The 23,288-nt window shown below is 42.3% G+C and overlaps 1 protein-coding gene and 1 long non-coding RNA gene across 7 annotated transcripts in view; one reads left to right on the plus strand and one right to left on the minus strand.

The window, feature by feature from the left end:
- The window catches only part of ST3GAL3 (ST3 beta-galactoside alpha-2,3-sialyltransferase 3), a 298,525-nt gene extending 285,123 nt beyond the window's left edge, over nucleotides 1–13,402 (plus strand). For all 5 annotated transcript variants that reach the window (XM_056533074.1, XM_056533073.1, XM_056533075.1 and 2 more), the window contains 2 exons: nucleotides 12,077–12,223; nucleotides 12,403–13,402. In XM_056533074.1, the coding sequence (XP_056389049.1) occupies nucleotides 12,077–12,223; nucleotides 12,403–12,492 (237 nt within the window). In that variant the 3' untranslated portion in view covers nucleotides 12,493–13,402. The remainder of the gene's footprint in view (nucleotides 1–12,076; nucleotides 12,224–12,402) is intronic.
- Nucleotides 8,505–23,288, minus strand: part of LOC130283485 (uncharacterized) — a 131,231-nt gene continuing 116,447 nt past the window's right edge. For both annotated transcript variants that reach the window (XR_008846714.1, XR_008846715.1), the window contains one exon: nucleotides 8,505–8,812. This is a non-coding gene — a long non-coding RNA (uncharacterized LOC130283485). The remainder of the gene's footprint in view (nucleotides 8,813–23,288) is intronic.

A 23,288-nucleotide genomic window follows, 5' to 3' on the forward strand; every position in this document is an offset into this window, starting at 1 on the left:
GCAGCTAATAAGTACAGGAAGGATTAATATTTTTTTATAGAAGTCTTTTACAAATCTGTTTAACTTTCTGCCACCAGTTGATTTAAAAAAAAATAAGAAATTTCACCGGAGTACCCCTTTAAGCAAGGTATCAAGAAATACCTTTGAAAATAACCCTAAATGCCTCCCTAGGTATTCTTAGGGCAATATTAAAATGTTTAAACAGTCATTTAATGGCTTTTATTTACAGTTGAGTTCTATTAAACTCTGTGGTACAATGGCTTTTAATGCACTTTATTGCTTAATCTCACAACTGTAAAATAAGAGGTGTCCTTTTATTTAGCCATTTATGTCTTTAAACACTGTTCATGCAAAAACAGCCATACATTTTCAGCCATTTATGCATAAAAAAACTGGTGTTTTTTAAAAGCTGAATATATGGGCAAAAAGATTAAATGAGGAGGGGGCGGCAGTTATCATGGCTATCTCGGCGCGCAGGCACCTCTACCAGCTGTCAAAGCTAGCGGAGATATCAACAGCAGTTTACACAGTTGAGCAAACATAAACTTCTGTGTATCTGGCAAGCAGGGGTTGACACACCCCCTATTACTGTAACCCCACCCCCCATTACACTAAGCCATGCCCCTTGTGTGGTCCTAAAGGAAGAGTTTTTGTCCTTTATGGTTCAGGAAATGGGCCTATGGTCAGACTGTACTATTTAGATTTAATAGTTGGATTAAACATTTCACTCCTAATATATGTCTATTTACCCCTATTTATAATAAGAAATAGATAATTCCTGTGTTAGGATTGAAGAGAGATGTGTAACAGGCCTAGAGTTGGGAAGGCCTCGAAAAAAAACTGAAAAATTTAAGGGGAAAAAACATTTTCCCTATTTTTTTTCAAAGCAGTTTTTTGTTTTATTTCTGAAAAAAAGGAGTAAGGAATAAGTTCTTTTATAAAGATAAATAATATATAACATTTAGACCTTCATGAAAGACATCTGAAAATCTTTATTATTTAAGACAAGCAAATCCTGGAATACAATTCAAATACTAAGAATACAATTATTATAGAAGAGCAATATGCATATCTGTCTCTAGGGGCGCTGCAGGAAAAGGGTCTGTTTAGTTTGGTTGTGGCTGGGCTCTATCTTGTTGATATTACAGTAGTTGATTGTTTATGATATTTATCTATTTCATTCCTACTAATTTCCCCCCCCCCTGTCACTGATAATGTTCTCCCCGTCACGATAATGTTCTTCCCTGTCACCGATAATGTTCTCACCTGTCATTGTTAATGTTCTCCCCAGTCACGGTTAATGTTCTCCACCGTCACAGATAATGTTCTTCCCTGTCAACGATAATGTTTTTGCCAATCACCGTTAATGTTCTCCCCCGTCACCAATAATGTTGTCAGGATCCGGGTTGGCAGAGGGTGAGGACACTGGAAGTGGATCCTCTATACCAGAGAGGTGATGGCGTGGGCCGTACCAGGGGAACGGAGTCTAAGGGGTTACTGGTATTCACCAGAGCCCGCCGCAAAGCGGGATGGGCTTCCTGCGGCAGGTAACCCCCAGGTCGTTCTGCCCGGTAGCGACTCAACCTCTCTGGCGGCTGAGATGGCACGGTACAAAAGGACAAGGCAAGGTCAGCGTAGCAGGAAGGTCAGGGCAGGCGGCAAGGTTCGTAGTCAGGGGCAACAGCAGAGATTCTGGAAACACAGGCAAGGACACACTGGAACACTTTCACTAGGCAACAAGATCCGGCAGGGACAGGAAGGGGAAGTGATGTTTTATAGGGAAAACAGTGATTGGACTAGATTGGGCCAGGCACCAATTAGTGGTGCACTGGCCCTTTAAATTTCAGAGAGCCGGCGCGCGTGCGCCCTAGAGAGCGGGGCCGCGCGTGCCGGGCTGGGACAGAGGAAGGACGGAGCAGGTGAGAAGAAACATGGGATGCGATCCGTGAGCAGGCACGTCCCGTGGATCGCATCCCTTCCGGTGACAGGGTAGCAGCGCTCTCGGTCAGCAGCGCCGACCGGAGCGCTGCAAGCAGAGTAACGCCGCGAGCGCTCCGGGGAAGCAGCGGGACCCAGAGTGCTCGGCGTTACAAATGTTCTCCCCTGTCACGGATTATGTTTTTTCAAATCACCGTTAATGTTCTCCCCCGTCACCGATAATGTTCTCCCCGTCACAGATAATGTCCCTTCTGTCACAGATAATGTTCTCCCCATCACAGACAGATAATGTTCTTTCCTATCACAGATAATGTTCTCCCCCTTACAGATAATGTTGTTCACATTGCAGATATTGTTCTCCCCATCGCAGATAATGTTCTCCCCATTACATATTATGTAATTCCATTGCAAATATTGTTCCCCCATCACAGATAATGTTCCCCCATCCCAGATAATGTTCTCCCCCACAAAACAGATGTTTTCCCCATCACAGATAATGTTCTCCCCTATCACAGATAATCTTCTCCCACATCGCAGATAATGTTCGCCACATTACAGATAATGTTGTTCCATTGCAAATATTGTTTTCCCATCACAGATAATGCTCTCCCCCATCGCAGATAATGTTCTCCCCATCACAGATAATGTTCTTACCGTCACAGATACTGTTCTCGCCCGTCACAGATAATGTTCTCGCCCATCACAGATATTGTTCTCCCCATCATAGAATGTTTTCCTCATCACAGATAATGTTCTCCCCCATATCAAAGATAATGTTCTCCCCTATCATAGTAAATGTTCTCATCCATCACAGATAATATTCTCCCCATCACAATCTTCTCCCCCACAAAACAGATAATATTCTCCCCATCACAGATATGTTCTCCCCCATCACAAATAATGTTCTCCTCCTTTATCACAATAATGCTCCTTCCCATCACAGCTAATGTTTGCTGACTAGGAAGTTGGTTTTATTTTGCTCCTCTCAGTTTTCAATTGGTAAAACTACTCCATTTTGCACTTTTTAAAATTATCTTGAAAATTTCCAGCTTTACTGGAAAACTAACAGTTTTATTTTATGGCTTCAAAATTTCCGGAAGTTTTACATCTCTAGATAGGCCGTTCTAATCTCGGCTCTGCTAGATCTTCCGCTTTCGATTTGCATTTCACCTTGAGCTAAAAACAACAAAAGGTGTCAGGAAGGCAAACAGCCCCAAGATACGATGGTTAAATGATTTTAGAAAATGCAAATGCAAGATTTTATCTTGACTCCAGGGGAGTAAAAGGAATGAGTTTACCATAAGGTGATTATACCCTTAGGGCCGCCATGTGTTGCTTTTTTCCACAGTTTTTGTTTCCTTATTGACATTTTTGCTGGTATAATGGTTTCTTATACAAGCTACAAAACCGCTGATCTGGTATTTTGTCTGCAGCGACCAATACCTTGTCCTATGGACCATGAGACTGAAGTCCTGTACAGCTAGTCCATGTACTGAGAATGGTGTCTTGGAAAATTAGGGCTTCAAATACCAGGAATACGTTCCAAAAACTGGGCATTAGCAGCATACAAATGTGCAGAATCAGAGAAAATAATACATACAGTCTATGCGACATGGATGTAGCCAACACAACACTAATTACCTGTTATTAACATGCAGCATATTCCACCCAGATTATCTTCCACTCCTTCGTTGCCCGGGCGGTGTGTTTGGGATCACTGTCATGCTGAAACACCAAGCCACATTTCATCTTCAGTGCCCATGCTGATGGAAGGAGGTTTTCACTCAAAATCACACAATACATGGCCCCATTCTTTTCTTTACACGGATCAGTCGTCCTGGTCCCTTAGCAGAAAAACAGCCCAAAAGCATGATGTTTCCACCACCCATGCTTCACAGTAGGTATGGTGTTCTTTGGATGCAACTCAGCATTCTTTTTCCTCCAAACACGACGAGTTGAGTTTTTACCAAAAAGTTCTACTTTGGTTTCATCTGGTCATATGACATTCTCCTAATAGTGATGTCGCGAACATAGAATTTTCAGTTCACGAATGGCAAACGCGAACTTCCGCAAAAGTTCGCGAACCGGGTGAACCGCCATTGACTTCAATGGGCAGGCAAATTTTAAAACCAACAGGGACTCTTTCTGGCCACAATAGTGATTGTTTCAAGGGGACTAACACCTGGACTGTGGCGTGCCTGAGGGGGATCCATGGCAAAACTCCCATGGAAAATTACATAGTTGATACAGAGTCTGGTTATAATCCATAAAGGGCATAAATCACCTAACATTCCTAAATTGTTTGGAATAACGTGCTTTAGCCCCCTTTAGGCAGCACATAGAGCCCCCCTTTAGGCATCACATAGTTAGATCCCCCTTTAGGCAGCACATAGATCCCCCCATATTAGGCAGCACATAGATTCCCCTATATTAGGCAGCACATAATGCAGGACGGTGGACCACCAAAAGAAATTATTTTCTAAATAAAATTTTTAATCAAATAAAGAAGCAGAGTTTATCCCTCTCTGTATTTTATTTTATTTTTGAAATTTTAACTTTGTAATGGTTAGTACTCTGGAAAATTCAAGTTTAAATTATCAGAAAGTCCAGGAGACTCTATAATGCAGGACGGAGAAACACACAAAGAAATCCATTTCTAAATAACATTTTTAATCAAATTAAGAAGCAGAGTTCATCACTCTCTGTATTTTATTTTTGAAAATTTTACTTTAAAAAATCACACGCAACAAGCGTTCCATGGTGTAATGGTTAGTACTCTGGAAAATTCAAGTTTAAATTATCAGAAAGTCCAGAAGACTCTTTAATGCTGGACAGAGAAACACACAAAGAAATCCTTTTCAAAATAACATTTTTCATCAAATAAAGATGAAAGCAGCGGCCAGAAAAATTACAGCACCAGAAAAAGTGCAGCACCAGAGGCCAGAAAAATTAGGCATGTACACGTGACTGGAAAACTCGGTATTGTCGCAGCCGCTGTAGCAGCGGCCAGAAAAATTTCAGTTTGTTTCCCAGGCAGGAAGTGCCCTAAAACATTGCGGCTTGAACCCTAGTTGGTGGTGGATAAGTCACGCAAGTCATCCTTGGTCGCCACCTTACCCAGACGGAACGTGATTGGTCAGATTCTTAAAAAAAGAGTTGCCGCCGATGCCTCTTGGAATTCTCCAAAGAGCAAATACACGTCTCATCCCTGATTGGTCGCCGGCCGGACCTGCCCAGCAGCGATTGGTCGAATTCTTCAAAAGAGATTTGCCGCCGATGCCTCTAGGAATCCCCCAAAGAGGAATTATATGTCTTTAACCTGATTGGTCGCCACCCGGACCTGCCCAGCAGCGATTGGCTGAAAGATTTGAAAGACATCCTGCCGCCACCAGCGGCAAAGACTTGCAACCTGAACTCATACATCCCCTCTCTGATTGGCTCACTCGACATCCCGAACAGCCAATCAGAGTTAAGCCTACCATCCCCATGTTTGGATGACATCCCCTCAACGACTTTTTCCTATGACAGCGTAACTGTACACAGCCATGTATGGCACATCCTGATTGGTCGCCCCCATACCATCCAGCAGCGAGCGACCAATCAGCCTCAAGAGGCCCATCTTCATTCAAAACCCACCGCGGCAACCCTGCACAGCATCACCAGGTTTACCCAATGCGCAGTGTAGGTGATATACCTGCCCTGACCATGCTTTGCAGACCAGGTATCAGTGGTCAGATGGACCCTTACCCCAACACTGTGTGCCAGACATGCCATTACTTCCTGTTGCACAATCGAGTACAGGTTGGGGATTGCCTTTTGTGCAAAGAAATTTTAGCCGGGTACTTCCACTGCAGTGTCCCAATAGCAAAAAAAATTTTTAGCCAAAGGATAAGTTAGCCTGCACTATTGGTTACAAACTATTATATGGACCTGGCTAGCAGGTGCCAGCTGCTGGGCTAAAATATACAGCAACAGGAGAATACAGCAGCACACTGTTAGCACAAAGATATAGATAAAACATGAGTATATATAAATACAACATGAAAAGCTATACAGCTATGGTGCAAAAAATGAAAATATAAAATGATGAAGTTATGAATAGTGAGGTACTTAGCTTGTAATTTGGCGACCAAATAGCTTGGACCATCCCACCACCGTAAGGTCACTTCATTGGGACGGACCCTACACTATGAATATGCCTCTGTGTGAACAGTTCAGCAGGCATAGCAGGATTTGAAACATCCAAGACACCTAATATACACCTGATACAGGTGGGTGGGGTGCAAGAGCTGTAAAAAAAATGTTAGCTATTTTTTGGTAAATTAAAAAAAATAAAAAATAATTTTTTTTTAAAGCTGGCGGGCTATGAGTTCAGACAAGCCAGCTGTCACACCACATATGATTTGCACTAGTGTGACAATGAGCCCAGCTGGCCCAAAAACTCCCAAGTGTGAAGTAAACTGACTAATTTTATTTCACAGCCCAAAAAGTTTTTTTTTTTTTTTAATTTACACTATGCTCATCCCAAAGATGATTTACACTAGCGTGACAATGAGCCCTGAAGGCCGAAAGACTCCCAAGTGTGAAGTGAAGTGACTGATTTTATTTTACAGCCAAGAAAGGTTTGTTTTTTTTCAAATTTACACTACGGTCACCCCAAAGATGATTTGCACTAGTGTGACAATGAGCCCTGAAGGCCAAAAGACCCAAAGTGTTCAGTGAAGTGACTGATTTTATTTTCCAGCCAAAAAAGGTATTTTTTTTTTTTCAAATTTACACTAAGGTCACCCCAAAGATTATTTGCACTAGTTGCAGGAAAGAAAAAAAAGTTTGCCAGCGGAGTACCCCTTTTAAACAGTGGTTAGCCAACCAAGGTGCCTCCAGCTGTTGCAAAACACACGGACTGATGTTTGAGCCCTTTTAATACTGTAGTTGCTGGACTGAAAAAAAGTTTGCCAGCGGAGTACCCCTTAACCAGAGGTTACCCAACCAGGGTGCCTCCAGCTGTTGCAAAACACACGGACTGATCTTTGAGCCCTTCTAATACTGTAGCTGCTTGAAAGAAATCAAGTTTTCAACCGGAGTACCCCTTTTAACCTGTGGTTCCCACCAAACCAGGGTGCCTCCAGCTGTTGCAAGACACACGGACTGATATTTGAGCCCTAAAAAGGGCTTTTTTGGGTGCTGTCCTTAAAGCAGATGTTATATTAGTAGTTTAGGAGTGTAGTGGACCCTGAATGAACCAACTAGCTATCGCTTTCCCTATTACAGCAAGAGCAGCTTCACTTTCCCTCCTCTATGGAAGGGAGGGTCTGCTAGTGATTGGCTGTAATGTGTCTGCTGACTGTGACACACAGGGTCAAAGTTTACCGCAATGTTAATGAATAGGGGGCAGATCGAACTTCACATATGTTCGCCCGGCAAGGCGAACGCGGACAAGCGAAGTTCGCCGGGAACCGTTCGCCGGCGAACAATTCGCGATATCTCTATCTCCTAATACTCTTCTGGATCATCCAAATGCTCTCTAGCAAACGTCAGATGGGCCCGGACATGTACTGGCTTAAAGGGGTATTCCAGGCCAAAACTTTTTTTTTATATATCAACTTGCTCCAGAAAGTTAAACAGATTTGTAAATTACTTCTATTAAAAAATCTTAATCCTTCCAATAGTTCTTAGGTTCTGAAGTTGAGTTGTTATTTTCTGTTTAACTACTCTCTGATGACTCACGTCCCGGGAGCTGTCCAGCTCCTACGGGGATATTCTCCCATCATGCACAGCTCTTGGGACGTGACATCATCATTGAGCAGTTAGACAGAAAACTTCAGAAGCTAATAACTATTGTAAGGATTAAGATTTTTTAATAGAAGTAATTTACAAATCTGTTTAACTTTCCGGACCCAGTTGATATATATATAAAAAAAGGTTTTGCCTGGAACACCCCTATAAGCAGGGGGACACGTCTGGCACTGCATGATTTGAGTCCCTGGCGGTGTAGTGTGTTACTGATGGTAGCCTTTGTTACTTTGGTCCCAGCTCTCTGCAGGTCATTCACTAGGTCCCCCGTGTGGTTCTGGGATTTTTGCTCACCGTTCTTGTGATCATTTTGACACCATGAAATCTTGTGTGGAGCCACAGATCGAGGGAGACTATCATTGGTCTTGTATGTCTTCCATTTTCTAATAATTGCTCCCACAGTTGATTTCTTCACACCAAGCTGCTTGCCTATTGCAGATTCAGTCTTCCCAGCCTGGTGCAGGTCTACAATTTTGTTTCTGGTGTCCTTTGACAGCTCTTTGTTCTTGGCCATAGTGGAGTTTGGAGTGTGACTGTTTGAGGTTGTGGACAGGTGTCTTTTATACTGATAACAAGATCACACAGGAGCCATTAATACAGGTAACGAGTGGAGGACAGAGGAGACAAATAAATTCTTAAAAAATCAGACAATGTGATTTTAAGGATTTTTTTTTCTCATTATGTCTCTCATAGTTGAGGTATACTTATAATGAAAATGACAGGCCTCTCTCATCTTTATAAGTGGGAGAACTTGCACAATTGGTGGCTGACTAAATACTTTTTTGCCCCACTGTATATTTTAAAATAATCTGGAAGTCTTGCAGTTTCCATTCTGGCCACTAGGCCTAAAACTAAGCTGAGACTTACTGTTCTGTACAGATCACTTCCCAGCAGTCACCTCCTTATCACAGACAAGAGCACAGTGAAAGGTTACACTAGAGTATAGATAAGACAATAGCTGAAGCTCTGAGCTCAGCCTCCCCTCCCTGCAGAATGACCTCTGAAAAGTTCACAGAGTATGCCCACTAATGTTTCCAATTTGTGTGAATGTGACGGATCTGGTTCATTGTTGTCCAATGTTCTGAAAATGAAATAAAAAATATTACAGTCAGACATACACATCTGGCGATAATTGGTAAAAAAAAATCCAGGTGACACTTTCACTTCATATTCAAAGTATATTTGCTGCTCTTACAGTCTATTATATAGAAAAACAATCGACAAGGAGTATTTTCTGTTTCAAGTAAGCAATTCTGCAGAAAATACTCCTTATCAAGACCTTACATTGACATCAATTGCCACATGAAAATTCTGCTTGGAATCTGGAATATTACTTGTGTGCAATGATTTTTGCATGGAGAAGTAGAGGGAATTCAATGGGGAAATTCTGTGTGAACATAGCCTTATATAGGACAAAGTCTGCAGAGTCCAGACAGCGCTGCCGCTTTCTATTCTCCATGCTATTCCTACAGATTGCCCGTTCCTTGTATTCAGCAGCGGGGTTGCCATCTCACGTCCCTGGGAAGTGTTCAATACGATTATGGATCTGCTGCTATGGATAAGTGAATGAGATGGAGAGTTTGTTATGTGTCTTAACCTCTCATGCAGCGATTATCACCAGCTCTGCCTTGTGACATATGGACCATTAATCTCTCCCGGCTGATTTAGTGTTTCCATCTGCTCAGTCTTCTCGGGTCTGCTCAGGCCTCTGTGGACGCTCAGGAATTAGACGTAACCTCTCTTTCTTCTAGAAGTTAAGGTTTTGAATGGGAAATATCATATGACAATGGTATATCATTATCCTTAGGATCGTTTGCAATCCATTATAAGGATGTCCTTTGAGCTTTTCTTTTATCCTTAGCGACAGGACGTCACATTGTGACCCAGCTGCTGGTTGATATTATGACTATTTTGCTAAAGGAGGATAATCCCCCCACAACCAAGATTGTGGTACAACTCTCCAGGTCCATATGGCCGGAAAGACTTTTGTATATGCAGAATGAGCCAGGCTTAGCCATGTATAGCTGTAAGAATGCAAATTTGGGGATCATTTAACCAAGTGGTTTTCTTAACTAGATAGCAAGCTCACATGTATCAAGGACTATTTAGGTGCTACATAGTACACGTATCAGGCAGGATTTTCTTGTGCGCAGTACATTAGTGTCCTGGGATCCAGCACCCATGTTGTATATATGGTTGGTGACTGCAGTGATCATCAGGTTCCTGACATATCAAATACTCTATATATACTGCAGATAGTATTCAGGCATTTCAGGAACTTCCAGTGATGTAGAGATGAGAAGAGATGCTGGTTCTTATATCACTTGGCTGGTCTGCTATACATAGTTGTCCTTGTTAAAAGGAATGTGTTGTGTGGTAGACATGTTACATATATAAATGATAAATAACATGTTTCTCACTGGGAGCAGCCATATTGGAGACACCCCCTTCCTTCATGTATAATCACTATAGTGGCGTACCTGTGCTATGGGAGTTAAGTAATGGAGAAGCCTCATAGAGTTTTACAGTCTCCTTCCCCAGAGATCAAGGAAGAGCTTTAGCTGTGTATATAATGAATAGTGTTAGGCTAGCCCTACAGCTATTCACCAACCCACCCAAACATCCTGTGCTCTAAATAAGGAGAGGTGAATAGGCCAATGTCAGACCCCTCTCTTTTCCCTCCAGACTTCTTTGTCCTCCATACCTCTCTAATTTCCCTTCAGACACCTCTTTCCCCTCTGAATCCTCTTTGTTCCCTACAGAACCATCTGTTCCCTTGAGATCGCTCTACAGACACTTGTCTCCTCCAAAACCCTCTCCATTGCCTCCAGACCTCTCTGTCCCCTTCAGACCCCTTACTGTTCCCCCAGACCTTTCTCTGTTCTGTCCAAACTTTTCTATTCCCTCCAACCCCTTCTCTGTTCTTTCCAGAACCCCTTTCCAACCAATCACTTCTGTCCCCTCCAGACCTCTTTCTATTCCCACTAGAACCCTGTCCCCTCCAGACATCTTCCTGTTCCCACCAGAATCCCTTTGTCCTCTCCAGACCTGTATCTGATGGTCTGTGAGTAGTTCCTTATGGACATAATGGGGGGTATTTATGAAAAGTGGGGTTGGTGAACGTCTTTTTACTCCATTAATTCATGTAGTGCAGGGCATGTGATAAATCTGGTGCTGATCACATTTCTTACTCCACTTTGTATAGTGCTTTCCTTGCAAAATTTTGTGCGACTTTATAACCTGTGCGAGAATTATGCGACTTTTTATTTGGTGGTGATTAGCGCCCTTTTTGGTGGGTTGTGCAAAAAGTTGCAGTTTCATAAATCCTTGACCACATCAAAAACATAAACCATAAACACGTCAACCACTGCAACAATCCAATGAAAATCCAATGAAAAGTCGCAGAAAAAGTCTCTAAAAACACACTGCACCAACATTTTGTGACAAATTTACCCAAGAAAACCAGTGTAAAATGCTCCATAAATACCCCCAAAATGTTTAATTTGTTTAATATTACATCCTAGTATATACCGATACCATAGCTGTACATTGGCCTGATAGAGCTCTACCCTGGGGGTGACTATACCTCCATGGTAATTGTGGTAAATGTGCTAAGGTGACTTTTGTGTAATGAAAACTCTACCTGTTCCCACCAAAACCCTCTGACACCTCCAGATCCCTTTGTCCCCTGTAGACCCCCCTCGGTTCCCTCCAGACCCTTCTGGCAATGGTTTACATCCTGTGAGACTAAAGTTTTGGGCGACCAATTTGAAGGAGGTTCCACACAAATTATACTGATGACCATTCCTACCAAAATGATCAGGATTGGCTAAATTCATCTTCCCCTTCTAAGGGAATTTTGATTTTTTTCCCCCTCATTCTGTCCCAGGCTACACAGCAAAGCTGACATGTCAGCTGCAGAGTACAAGAAATATGAGCTGAGCTCAAGTGGCCAGTATGAACAATAAAATATATCTATATATTTTCATCTGGACAGTCACATAAAATATGAAGGAACAAAAAAAAAACTGAAAAGTGAAATGTGTGTACAATAAAAAAAAATGTGATGTCATCTACTGAAAATGCATTGCTGTTCCATATAATAGTAATATAACTAAAGCATTTTGTGATGTCTGGTCAGGACCTACAGAACTATCAATTCCCTGCTGGGCTGTAGACAACACTGAGAGCCAGCACTGATGATCTGTCAATTACTTTATTGATGTCCTCCTAGTGCTGAACATCCTCTATGGTTGTGTCTCTATCCTACTGTATGTATGGCACTGATGGTGGATGAGGTTTACGTTCTGCATTTATCTTATGGTTGTCTCTTTTATACACACAGAACATCCCGACACTTGGAAGTGTGGCAATCACAATGGCATTACATAACTGTGATGAGGTGGCAGTAGCAGGATTTGGGTACGACATGAACCTTCCCAATGCGCCTCTTCACTACTATGAGACTATCAAGATGGCAGCCATTAAAGAGGTGAGACTGATGGATCATGCATAATAAGGCAGAGTAAGAAGATGTCACTGTTATTGTTTTGATTTGGTTCCTGTCTATATCTATCACTATTGATAGCCATTAGATAGAATAAGCTCTCCAAACACATGCATGATCAGACTTACACTGCACCTCTAACTTTTTTCTCTTTTTATTTCCAGTCATGGACCCATAACATTCAGAAAGAGAAGGAATTTCTAAGGAAGCTGGTAAAAGCACGTGTACTAAATGACCTGACTAGTGGCATCTGACCAAGCAACCAGCTTATCTCTGAACAAAAGCCATTACCCGAGCTGATCGCAGGAGCTCCATCCGACAGACAGGGGTGCATGTCATCAGGGGGCTCGATGTTCTATGGGACAGCTCAACGACACAATCCTGCTGCCATAGGAAGAGGAGGCAATGGCTGCCTATAGATACGTTATTCTCTCCGAACTGTTTTTTTTTTTTTTAAGTAGACATTACTTTATTACAGAAAGAAGGACATATTTATGTGGAAATGAAGCTCTTGTGCCAAACGTACCTCTGGTTAAGTATTTGAGGTGCGAATGGTGACCCTCATACATTTTGAATGTACAAAGTATTATTTTTAGATATACTTTAAGCATGGGACTGTACTGTAAAGGCAGCAGAGATACGGGCAGAGGACACTAATACACATGCAGACCATGCACATACTGACATATCTCTGGCTGCTACTCGTAGGTTCCTTCCCTTAAGAGAAGAAAACGCAACCGTCCAGAGTTGGGGCATTGTTGGTGCTGCTATTATGTAGATGGACCAATATTCAGTCTATCTATATGTCTGTCTTTGAGTGTGTTATTATTGGGGGTATGGGTGGGTAACTTGTATAATTTTAGGTCATGGATCAGTGTTAGACTTTCACCATTGATCAGTGTTTGCACCAAGAGCAGCGGTCGCCCTGTGTGCTTGGTTCATTCTCAGCCCTGATGGTTACAGGGGCAGTAAGCATGATCTGAGCCCAGGCCGGGCTTCTGTGCTAACATATATGTAAATGTGACTCACAAACACATCAGCAATACATTTCATATCATCGAAAGACTGGTCTGGGCCAGCACTAGCCTATGTGGCATCATTTCACTACAGCTGGAGAAGGGTCCTGCAACAGGATTATCATTAAACTCCATTTTGTGCCGGAAACTCTGTGTTTGGCTGTTTTATTTGTATCATTAGGGTGAGAAGTAAATTGTTGAAAGATTCAAGTGAAAAATTTAGATGAGATGACACTAAGATGTCAAAGAAATGTTATTCACCTCAAAAAACACAAATCCATGTCCACCCCTGAACATCATTTTACCGTTTATAGCTTAAGGGGTTCTGCTACCATGGACACTTAAAGTCTATCCACAGGACAAGTGTCTGATCATGGTGGCTTCAACCACTGGGACCCTCTGCAATCTAAACAACAGGATCCCCAAATCTCTTATTTGAATGAAGAACGAAAGTTCACATACTCGCCCAATTCATTGTCTATGGGAGCGCCAAAGACAGCCCTGTACAATACTCACCTAGCTACTCCCATAGAAAATAAATATATCTTTTCAATAAGGGATAAGTGGTAATGATGGCAGAATTACTTTAATCTCTATGAATATAAATGTACTTCTCTTGTACTGATCCTGAGTTCTATCCTGTATTATACTCCAGAGCTGTACTCACTATTTTGCTGGTGAGATCACTGTGTATATACATTACATTACTTATCCTGTACTGATCCTGAGTTATATCCTGTATTATACTCCAGAGCTGTACTCACTATTCTGCTGGTGAGATCCCTGTGTACATACATGACATTACTTATCCTGTACTGATCCTGAGTTCTATCCTGTATTATACCCCAGAGCTGCACTCACTATTCTGCTGGTGAGGTCACTGTGTACATACATTACATTACTTATCCTGTACTGATCCTGAGTTATATCCTGTATTATACTCCAGAGCTGTACTCACTATTCTGCTGGTGAGGTCACTGTGTACATACATTACATTACTTATCCTGTACTGATCCTGAGTTATGTCCTGTATTATACTACAGAGCTGTACTCACTATTCTGCTGGTGAGATCATTGTATACATACATTACATTACTTATCCTGTACTGATCCTGAGTTATATCCTGTATTATACTCCAGAGCTGTACTCACTATTCTGCTGGTGAGATCATTGTGTACATACATTACATTACTTATCCTGTACTGATCCTGAGTTATATCCTGTATTATACTCCAGAGCTGTACTCACTATTCTACTGGTGAGATCACTGTGTACATACATTACATTACTTATCCTGTACTGATCCTGAGTTATATCCTGTATTATACTCGAGTTGTACTCACTATTCTGCTGGTGAGGTCACTGTGTACATACATTACATTACTGATCCTGAGTTATATCCTGTATTATACTCCAGAGCTGTACTCACTATTCTGCTGGTGAGGTCACTGTGTACATACATTACTTATCCTGTACTGATCCTAAGTTATATCCTGTATTATACCCCAGAGCTGCACTCACTATTCTGCTGGCTTCTGAGCTTTTCCCTGCTGATACACATTATAATCAGAATGCTGTTATGATTCTTTGATCATATAACGTGATGATTTAGATGTAAGTAAATAAAAAAAATCTCTGTGTTTTACAATGCAGCAGAATGTTGTACAGCCAGTTAGTTATGGGATATATAGATAAGATACAGACAGAATTCTATTCACTCTATATTGGTTACAAAACTTTTTTATACTGCAGCGGCACTACCTCATATATCGTCTGTGTGTGTTGAGACTATAAGAGGCCACACACAGTGACAATACATATGATGCCCTTCCCATTACAAACAAGAACAGCTCTGATAAATGCCGTATTCATGGAGCGTTGGTAATTACAGCTCATACGACACAAACAGTTCAGCTTCTCAATGTTACAATTAAGGGCAGGTGACAATAAGTCATGTCAGTGAATACGTCTGGGCATATGTGACCGGGCATCTCTGGGCAGCGTATATTTGAACTCCGTTGTGTAATCTGAACTTTAAAAGGTAAGTTTCTGCTATTATCTCCTGATTCACACTGATCACTAGTGGGTCCTTTACATTTCTTCTCCTATTAATGAATAATATGACTTATATGCGGTACATTCTTTTTATTTGGGAAAGTATTTTCTGATCTCACAGGGCGGGATCCTAGTCCTTGGCACTACATATACAGATTATGCATGGAGCAATAATAGAGTCATGTGCACAATGAGGCTGCAGGAACTGGGCACCGATTATCAAAACCGGTGTAGAGAAGAGTGGTGAGAAGAGTGATGCAGTTGCCCATAGCAATCCAATGGGGGAAGAGTGGGAAGAGGAAAATTCTTCTGTGTGAGGGAGGCATGGTATGAGGATAAAGGAATGGAAAGAGAGGCAATGCTGCTGTGAGTGGGGAAGGGATTGGAAGTGTAAAATGCAGCTGCAGTGAGAGAGGCATGCTATGGGGGGAAATACTGCTGCCAGTGGAGAAGGGGGTAATGCTGCTGCCAGTGGAGAAGGGGGTAATGCTGCTGCCAGTGGAGAAGGGGGTAATGCTGCTGCCAGTGGAGAAGGGGGTAATGCTGCTGCCAGTGGAGAAGGGGTTAATGCTGCTGCCAGTGGAGAAGGGGGTAATGCTGCTGCCAGTGGAGAAGGGGGTAATGCTGCTGCCAGTGGAGAAGGGGTTAATGCTGCTGCCAGTGGAGAAGGGGGTAATGCTGCTGCCAGTGGAGAAGGGGGTAATGCTGCTGCCAGTGGAGAAGGGGGTAATGCTGCTGCCAGTGGAGAAGGGGGTAATGCTGCTGCCAGTGGAGAAGGGGGTAATGCTGCTGCCAGTGGAGAAGGGGGTAATGCTGCTGCCAGTGGAGAAGGGGGTAATGCTGCTGCCAGTGGAGAAGGGGGTAATGCTGCTGCCAGTGGAGAAGGGGGTAATGCTGCTGCCAGTGGAGAAGGGGGTAATACTGCTGCCAGTGGAGAAGGGGGTAATGCTGCTGCCAGTGGAGAAGGGGGTAATGCTGCTGCCAGTGGAGAAGGGGGTAATGCTGCTGCTAGTAGGAGGAGGAAGTAGAAAGAATTTAAAAACCCTGGTATCATACATGTGAAGTTGTAATATAAGTAACAACAATAAGTACAATGCTAGTGTAAAGATGCAACAGCAGATTGATCTATAATGTCTCCTAATCCAGAGATGCTGTAGACCCTTCTGCAAAATAGAAAGTAAAAACTGCAAGTGACCGCTGAGTCTAGATATTAGCTATAGCGCCACATGCTGAATGTACAGGGAGGTACACAGCACTTCAGTACTTGAGACAGGGGAACCTGGAGCAGCTGAGGGGTGAGTACATTTGGTTTTTATTTCGTACTGCATTTCCTGCCCATATATAATTTTTATAAAAAGAATGAGAAACCCTTCAGGGCTTGGATACATAAATTTACATTGGATACATCTGTTTCCTGAATGATGACTACAACATGCATAAAGAAATTTCACTTACATATGTTTTGTTAAAATATAGTTCCATATACAGAGCAGAAGGACCATGTCAGTGCTCCTCATAGACTCCAAAATGAATGTGTTTTCTATCCCAAGTTACTTATCGATGAACGTTCTCTCTGCTCCATGGCCTCTGGTATTGTGTCCCTCCATCAGGTCCATTTATTTCTTCCAGAGCTGCACTGAATAAAACCCCTTACAATAGTCATCCTGCTGTATCTCTCTTTAGTGCTCTGGACACATTTCATACACTTGTACAGTTAAATACCGTATTTATCGGTGTATAACACGCATATTTAGGACAAATTTTTTTAGCTTAAAGTCTATCTGCGTGTTATACACCGATAGACTGTTTCTGGCCCCGCAGAACCCACTTTAGTTCAATGATTTAAAGCGGGCACTTTAAATCATTGAACTGTGGGGCCATAGTCCTGCCGCCGCCACCCAATTCCGTCCCCTATCCCCGTTTTATAGTCACATGTCACTATCCCTGTCACTGCCCGATTCCCTCCCTGTCCTCGGGTTGCATGTCCCGCCGATGCCCGATTCCCTCACCGTCCTCGGGTTGCATGTCCCGCCAATGCCCGATTCCATCCTGGTGACCGTGCTCTTTATGGTCCTGCAGCGTCCTTATCTGTCACTGTGCGCCGCGCACTGACTGACGAGTGATGTTGCGTTGAGGACGTCACTTGTGCGTGGCGCACAGTGACAGATAAGGACGCTGCAGGACCATAAAGAGCGCGGTCACCAGGATGGAATCGGGCATCGGCGAGACATGCAACCAGAGGACGGTGAGGGAATCGGGCAGCGGCGGGACAGTGACATGTAACTATAAAACGGGGGATAGGGGACGGAATCAGGCGGCGGCAGGACTGTGGCCCCGCCTCAGTTCAATGATTTAAAGTGCCCGCTTTAAATCATTGAACTAAAGTGGCTTCTGTGGGGCCAGAAACTGTTTTATTGAGGTATACCCACTCACACACGCACCCTCATTTTAACAAGGATATTTGGGTAAAAAAAAACTTTTTTACCCAAATTTCCTTGGAAAAATGAGGGTGCGTGTTATAGGCCGGTGCGTGGTATACCCCGATAAATACGGTAGTCATCATTTGGAAACTGTCTTGGGTCATTTTTGTAAGGTGCAGAGACACCTACAGTGTTTCTCATTCTGTTGTGTTGTATTCTGTACGCTGCAGTATACGCTGTGTATATATGGTGTTCAGATACTTGATATCAAAATGGCAGGCGCTGTATAAACTTACATGACACAGAGTGGGATCTGGCGTCACAAGGACGTTCTTGTTTACACAAAAATGTAAATCTTACACATAGGTAAATGAGGTTTACCTCCAGCTGCCAGCTTGTTTATAGCAGGTTGATTGGCCTGGTATTCGTGCTCAGACAGTACGCCAGGCTGGTGCCGTGTCAGATGCTCCACTGTACAGGTCAACGATGCTAAAAGCATTTATCATGGAGCACAAATAACTGAGCTGTCTGGTCTATGCCGTCATTACAATAGTAGGATAGGCAGCACAACTATAAGGTCACTCTAGTGGGTGCCAGGCCAAGAACAGATCCTAAATGGAGGACATGTATAAAGCAAAGACTGAGACTTCTCCTCTTTTTGTATCATTCCTTGCTTTGTATTTGATAATTGCAATTAAACACCACAATGAGTGAACACATCCTAAATTTAAGGGACTAGGATACTAAATTTTACAATTTAAAGCGTACCTGTCATATCACAAAAAAACAACTACTTCAATATGTTCCTCACTAATTAGTGCAGATAATTTACATGTCTTTTTTATGTGTCTAGCTTCTGTATTTGGCTCACAAATCCCTCTGTTATGATGCTCAATCATTCTGACATCCACTGCTCAGGAAGTGGTGTGTCTAAGGCAAGCACTGAGCCCGCCCTCATTCACCTTGCATTCACTTTCTCTCTGAGTCTTCTGCACTGGGTCCCTTTATCCAATCACTGCAGGCTGCTCTGTAACCCCCTCCTCTCTATTTTCATGCTGCAGTATGATAGGACAGAAGTGAGCACAGAGGAGTGCTACTCCCGATCCTCACTTCCTGGACTTTGTACCTGTCTGTGCTTCAGCTGGGACAAAGATGATGCTCTAGCCAGACAAGACCATGTTCTGGATGGTATGGGGACCCCTAGTGGTCATTTTTTATAAGCCATGATTTTAAAAGTAGGTAAAATGTTTTATGAAGTATATTGAAGTATAAATATTAATGTTTTGCCAAGATGTACAACATATAAAAAGTTTTTGATTCTGACAGTGCCCATTTAAAATTACTGGTGGATGTCAAAGAGAGATAAGGAGGTTCTCGATGAGCTGCTATGATACTATGGGGCCATCCTTTTCTCCATCACTATATCCATAATGTTCAAGATTAGCACATTCTGCAAAGAAATCTGTAATTTACCTTATCTGGTTTGTGAATCTGTGACATCTCAAAGCAGCAGAAAGCATCTAAGATTATATACTAGACAGCAGAGGTTTCACCAATATTAAAACTCTGCTTGGCTTCTGAACTTTGGTGTAGGTCATAAATACTTAGCGAGGCAAAAGGTAATCCAACAAGTGTATGTTCAACCAAATCAAGCTGGACCTTTTCTACAAATATACAAGCTATATCCAAAACTGGTAACGTAGGGAGAAGACAAAACTGATTGAAGGAAACATACACTTTCAATAATGTCCGGATAACAGTTATATCTCCCGACCTCCACATACATATAAATGTTCCACACATCTAAACATTTATGTTTACTCTATGGGAAGAGGAGGGGTAAGCCACAGCCAGACAGCTCCGGCACCAGGTTATCCCTCCCAAAACAATAGGGTTTGGCGGTGAAAATCTAATTTGACATCCTCTGTCATGACCCACATTGAGAACCTTAAAGCCCAAACACTAGATGAGAGATTCTGGAACAACACAATGACCATGATCACCTGGAATTTAATTCAACTTTATGGCCCATAATCATCATCATTACTGCATTAGGAGCTGCTGGCGCCTAACATCTTGAGACCAATAATGTGATACTATGTGGTGGCCACCTCATGACTGGCTAATGTTGGGTTGTGCGCCAGGATTTGGCAACTTTTGGCAGAAATTGTGTCTGCGCCTGAATTTGTGCCAAAAATTTTAAAAAACCCAACCAACTCTCCAATTACTAAGAAAACCTGAAAAGGGGATGTGGCTGCTAGGGAATAGGAGCGTGGCTGCCAAAAAGGGGGCGTGCACGGACATTTTCAAAAAATCCCAACATATTTACTAAGGTTTCCACAGAAAATGTGGTGGATTTGAGCTCTGGAAATCCCCACAGCTCAGAGCAGGAGTAAAAAGAGCAAAACGTAGGGAAAAGTGTAAAACCTAGTTAAACATTAGTAAATTAACCCAGGAAGTGGTACAGTATTGCATACAAAAAATCTAAATAGATAAATCACCAGGCCCAGATGGCATTCACCCCCGTGTTCTAAAGGAATTAAGTAATGTAATAGACAGACCCATATTTTTAATATTCAAGGACTCTATAGTGACAGAGAAGGTTCCCCAGGACTGGTGCATAGCAAATGTGGTGGCAATATTTAAAAAGGGGTCAAAAGATGACCCAGGGAATTATAGACCTGTAAGTTTAACCTCTGTTGTTATGTAAATAGTTTGAGGGTTTTCTAAGAGATGCTATATTGGAGTATCTTGAAAAAATAAATGTATGACCCCATATCAGAATGGCTTTATGAGGGATCGGTCCTGTCACCTGATCAGCTTTTATGAAGAGGTGAGCTCCAGACTGGACCAGGGGGAATCGCTGGATGTCGTATATCTGGATTTTTGCAAATCATTTGATACGGTGCCACATAAAACATTGGTGCATAGAATGAGAAGGATTGGGCTGGGGGAGAATGTGTGTAAGTGGGTAAGTAACTGGCTCAGTAATAGGAAACAGAGGGTGGTTATAAATGGTACTTATTCTGATTGGGTGACTGTTACTAGTGGGGACCACAGGGGTCAGTCTTGGGTCCTGTTCTATTTAATATATTTATAAATGACCTTGTAAAAGGGTAGAATAGTAAAGTAGCAATCTTTGCAGATGATACTAAACTCTGTAAAGCGGTAAACACTATAGAGGACAGGGCACTGTGTATAGCAGATAATACAAAAGAGGATAGTGCACTGTATATAGTAGATAACACTATAGAGGACAGTGCACTGTGTATTGTAGATAACACAATAGAGGACAGTGCACTATTACAAATGGATCTGGATAGGTTGGAGGTTTGGGCTGAGAAGTGGCAGATGAGGTTCAACACTGATAAATGTAAAGTAATGCACATGGGGAAGAAAAATCTGAGCTGGGATTATGTATTAAATGGGAGCACACTTGGGACGACTGACGAGGAAAAGGACACGGAAGTCTTAGTTTACAGTAAATTTAGCTGTATTGACCAGTGTCGGGCAGCTGCTGCCAAGCCAAATAAAATCATGGGGTGCATCAATAGGGGCATAGATGCCCATGACAAGGAAATAATTCTACCGCTCTTCAAATCACTAGTCAGACCACACATAGAATACTGTGTACAGTACTGGGCACCAGTGTACAAGAAAGATATAGTGGAGCTGGAGAGGGTTCAAAGACGGGCAACCTGGGTAATATGGGGAATGGAAGGACTACAGTACCCAGAAAGATTATCACAATTGGGGTTATTTAGTTTAAAAAAAAGAAGGCTTAGGGATGACCTAATAATTATGTATACATATATCAGGGGACCGTACAGCGATTTCTCCATGATCTCTTTATACCTAGGACTGTATCTATAACAAGGGGGCATCCTCTCCGTTTAGAGGAAAGAAGGTTTCTATACCAGCACAGACGGAAGTTCTTTACTGTAAGAGCAGTGAGACTGTGGAATTCTCTGCCTGAGGAGGTGGTCATGGTGAACTCTGTAAAAGAATTTAAAAGGGGTCTGGATGCATTTTTGGAGAGTAATAACATTGCTAGTTATTTATACTAGATTTATAGGGACAGAACGTTGATCCAGGGAATTATTCTGATGCCATATTTGGAGTCAGGAAGGAATTTTTACCTCTAGTATGAGGGTTTTTTGCCTTCCTCTGGATCAACTCAGTAGGGACTCACTAGGGTTATAGGTTGAACTTGGTGCACTCTGGTCTTTTTTCAACCTTATGAACTATGTTACTATGTAAATACTGTGGAAAAATACTTGTAGGGAATTAAAACCCACAAAGAAAACTCAACTCTGCTCTTATCTGTAAATCAGGGCCAATGTGTTGATCTCTCCATTGGAGAATAGCAAAAACAAGTGCCAAATAATCCCCAATAAAATTTTGACAGTCATCTGCATGTACCTCTGATGAAGCTCCTAGTGAGAGAAACTAGTTAAGGGGCAGTGTCTGTTTTTTTGTTTTAATATCTTCATTGTTGCCACAGTTTAAACACCCAAGGCTGCAGCTTGGGTAGTTCGTAAGTAATATGTAAACACTATGAAATATACGTGGTATATTCTGGTCTGGGTGGAACATAAACCCCGTACCGAATTATACACCTTTTCACTAGTATATTATACTGACTGTGGCAATATAGGAGATTTTAACCTTGTGTCCTTTTAATAATTATCATTAAAAGTTAAATTTTATTGGGGATTATTTGGCCTTGTGTGCCTTGTGTTACCCTGATAAGGGTATTTTGTGGTTGTTCATTGGAGAATAGAATACAACATTTGCCAGTCATGGATAAACATGGTGACTTGAGTGTCTTTGATTGTGGGCAGTTGGGGTCTGACGGTGCGGTGCAAGGATTTCTGATCTAGCAGAACAATATTGGGTCAGTAAGACAAATCTTCATGTGGCATACATTGTGTCAACTGGGGTTCAATAACATAAGACCAATAAGGATGCCTCGTGCATGGGCCAGTGAAAGATGTCATTAGACCTTGAACACATGAAAGAACCTTGTCTGCAGTGACATGTCCCGTTTCCTGTTGAACCATACAAATTGGATGGGTTTACATTTGGTATAAACAGTAAGAAGTCGTATCCCTTGGGTGATGTGTTGTGATTTCACAGGCCATTAGTGGTATCAATTTCTGGGAAGCGTTTTCCTGACGAACCTTAGGACAATATGTCATCAGACAATAATCCTTGAATAGTAAACACTATAGACACGTGCTAGCTGACTATCTGCACCCATATTTTCGGGAGATCGTCCTCAACCACAGCAACATCTCTCAGCAGAAAAATGCTCCATGTCATCAGGCTTGGCTCACTAAGGAATGGATGGAGGAACACAACAATGAATTCTCCACACTGCCTTGGTCCCAAACTGAGCTGAACATGTTTGGGATATGCTGGAACAGGCTGTGTGAAAAATGTGTCAAAGCTACTGCAATGGGCATGGGGCGAGGCAAGTATGCAGTAGAGGATGCTGCAGTGAGCATGGGGTAAGGTGAATATGGAGGATGCTGCAGGGGGCATGGGGTTAAGTG

This window comes from Hyla sarda, chromosome 7 (genome assembly GCF_029499605.1).
Source record: "Hyla sarda isolate aHylSar1 chromosome 7, aHylSar1.hap1, whole genome shotgun sequence".
Lineage (NCBI taxonomy): Eukaryota > Metazoa > Chordata > Amphibia > Anura > Hylidae > Hyla > Hyla sarda.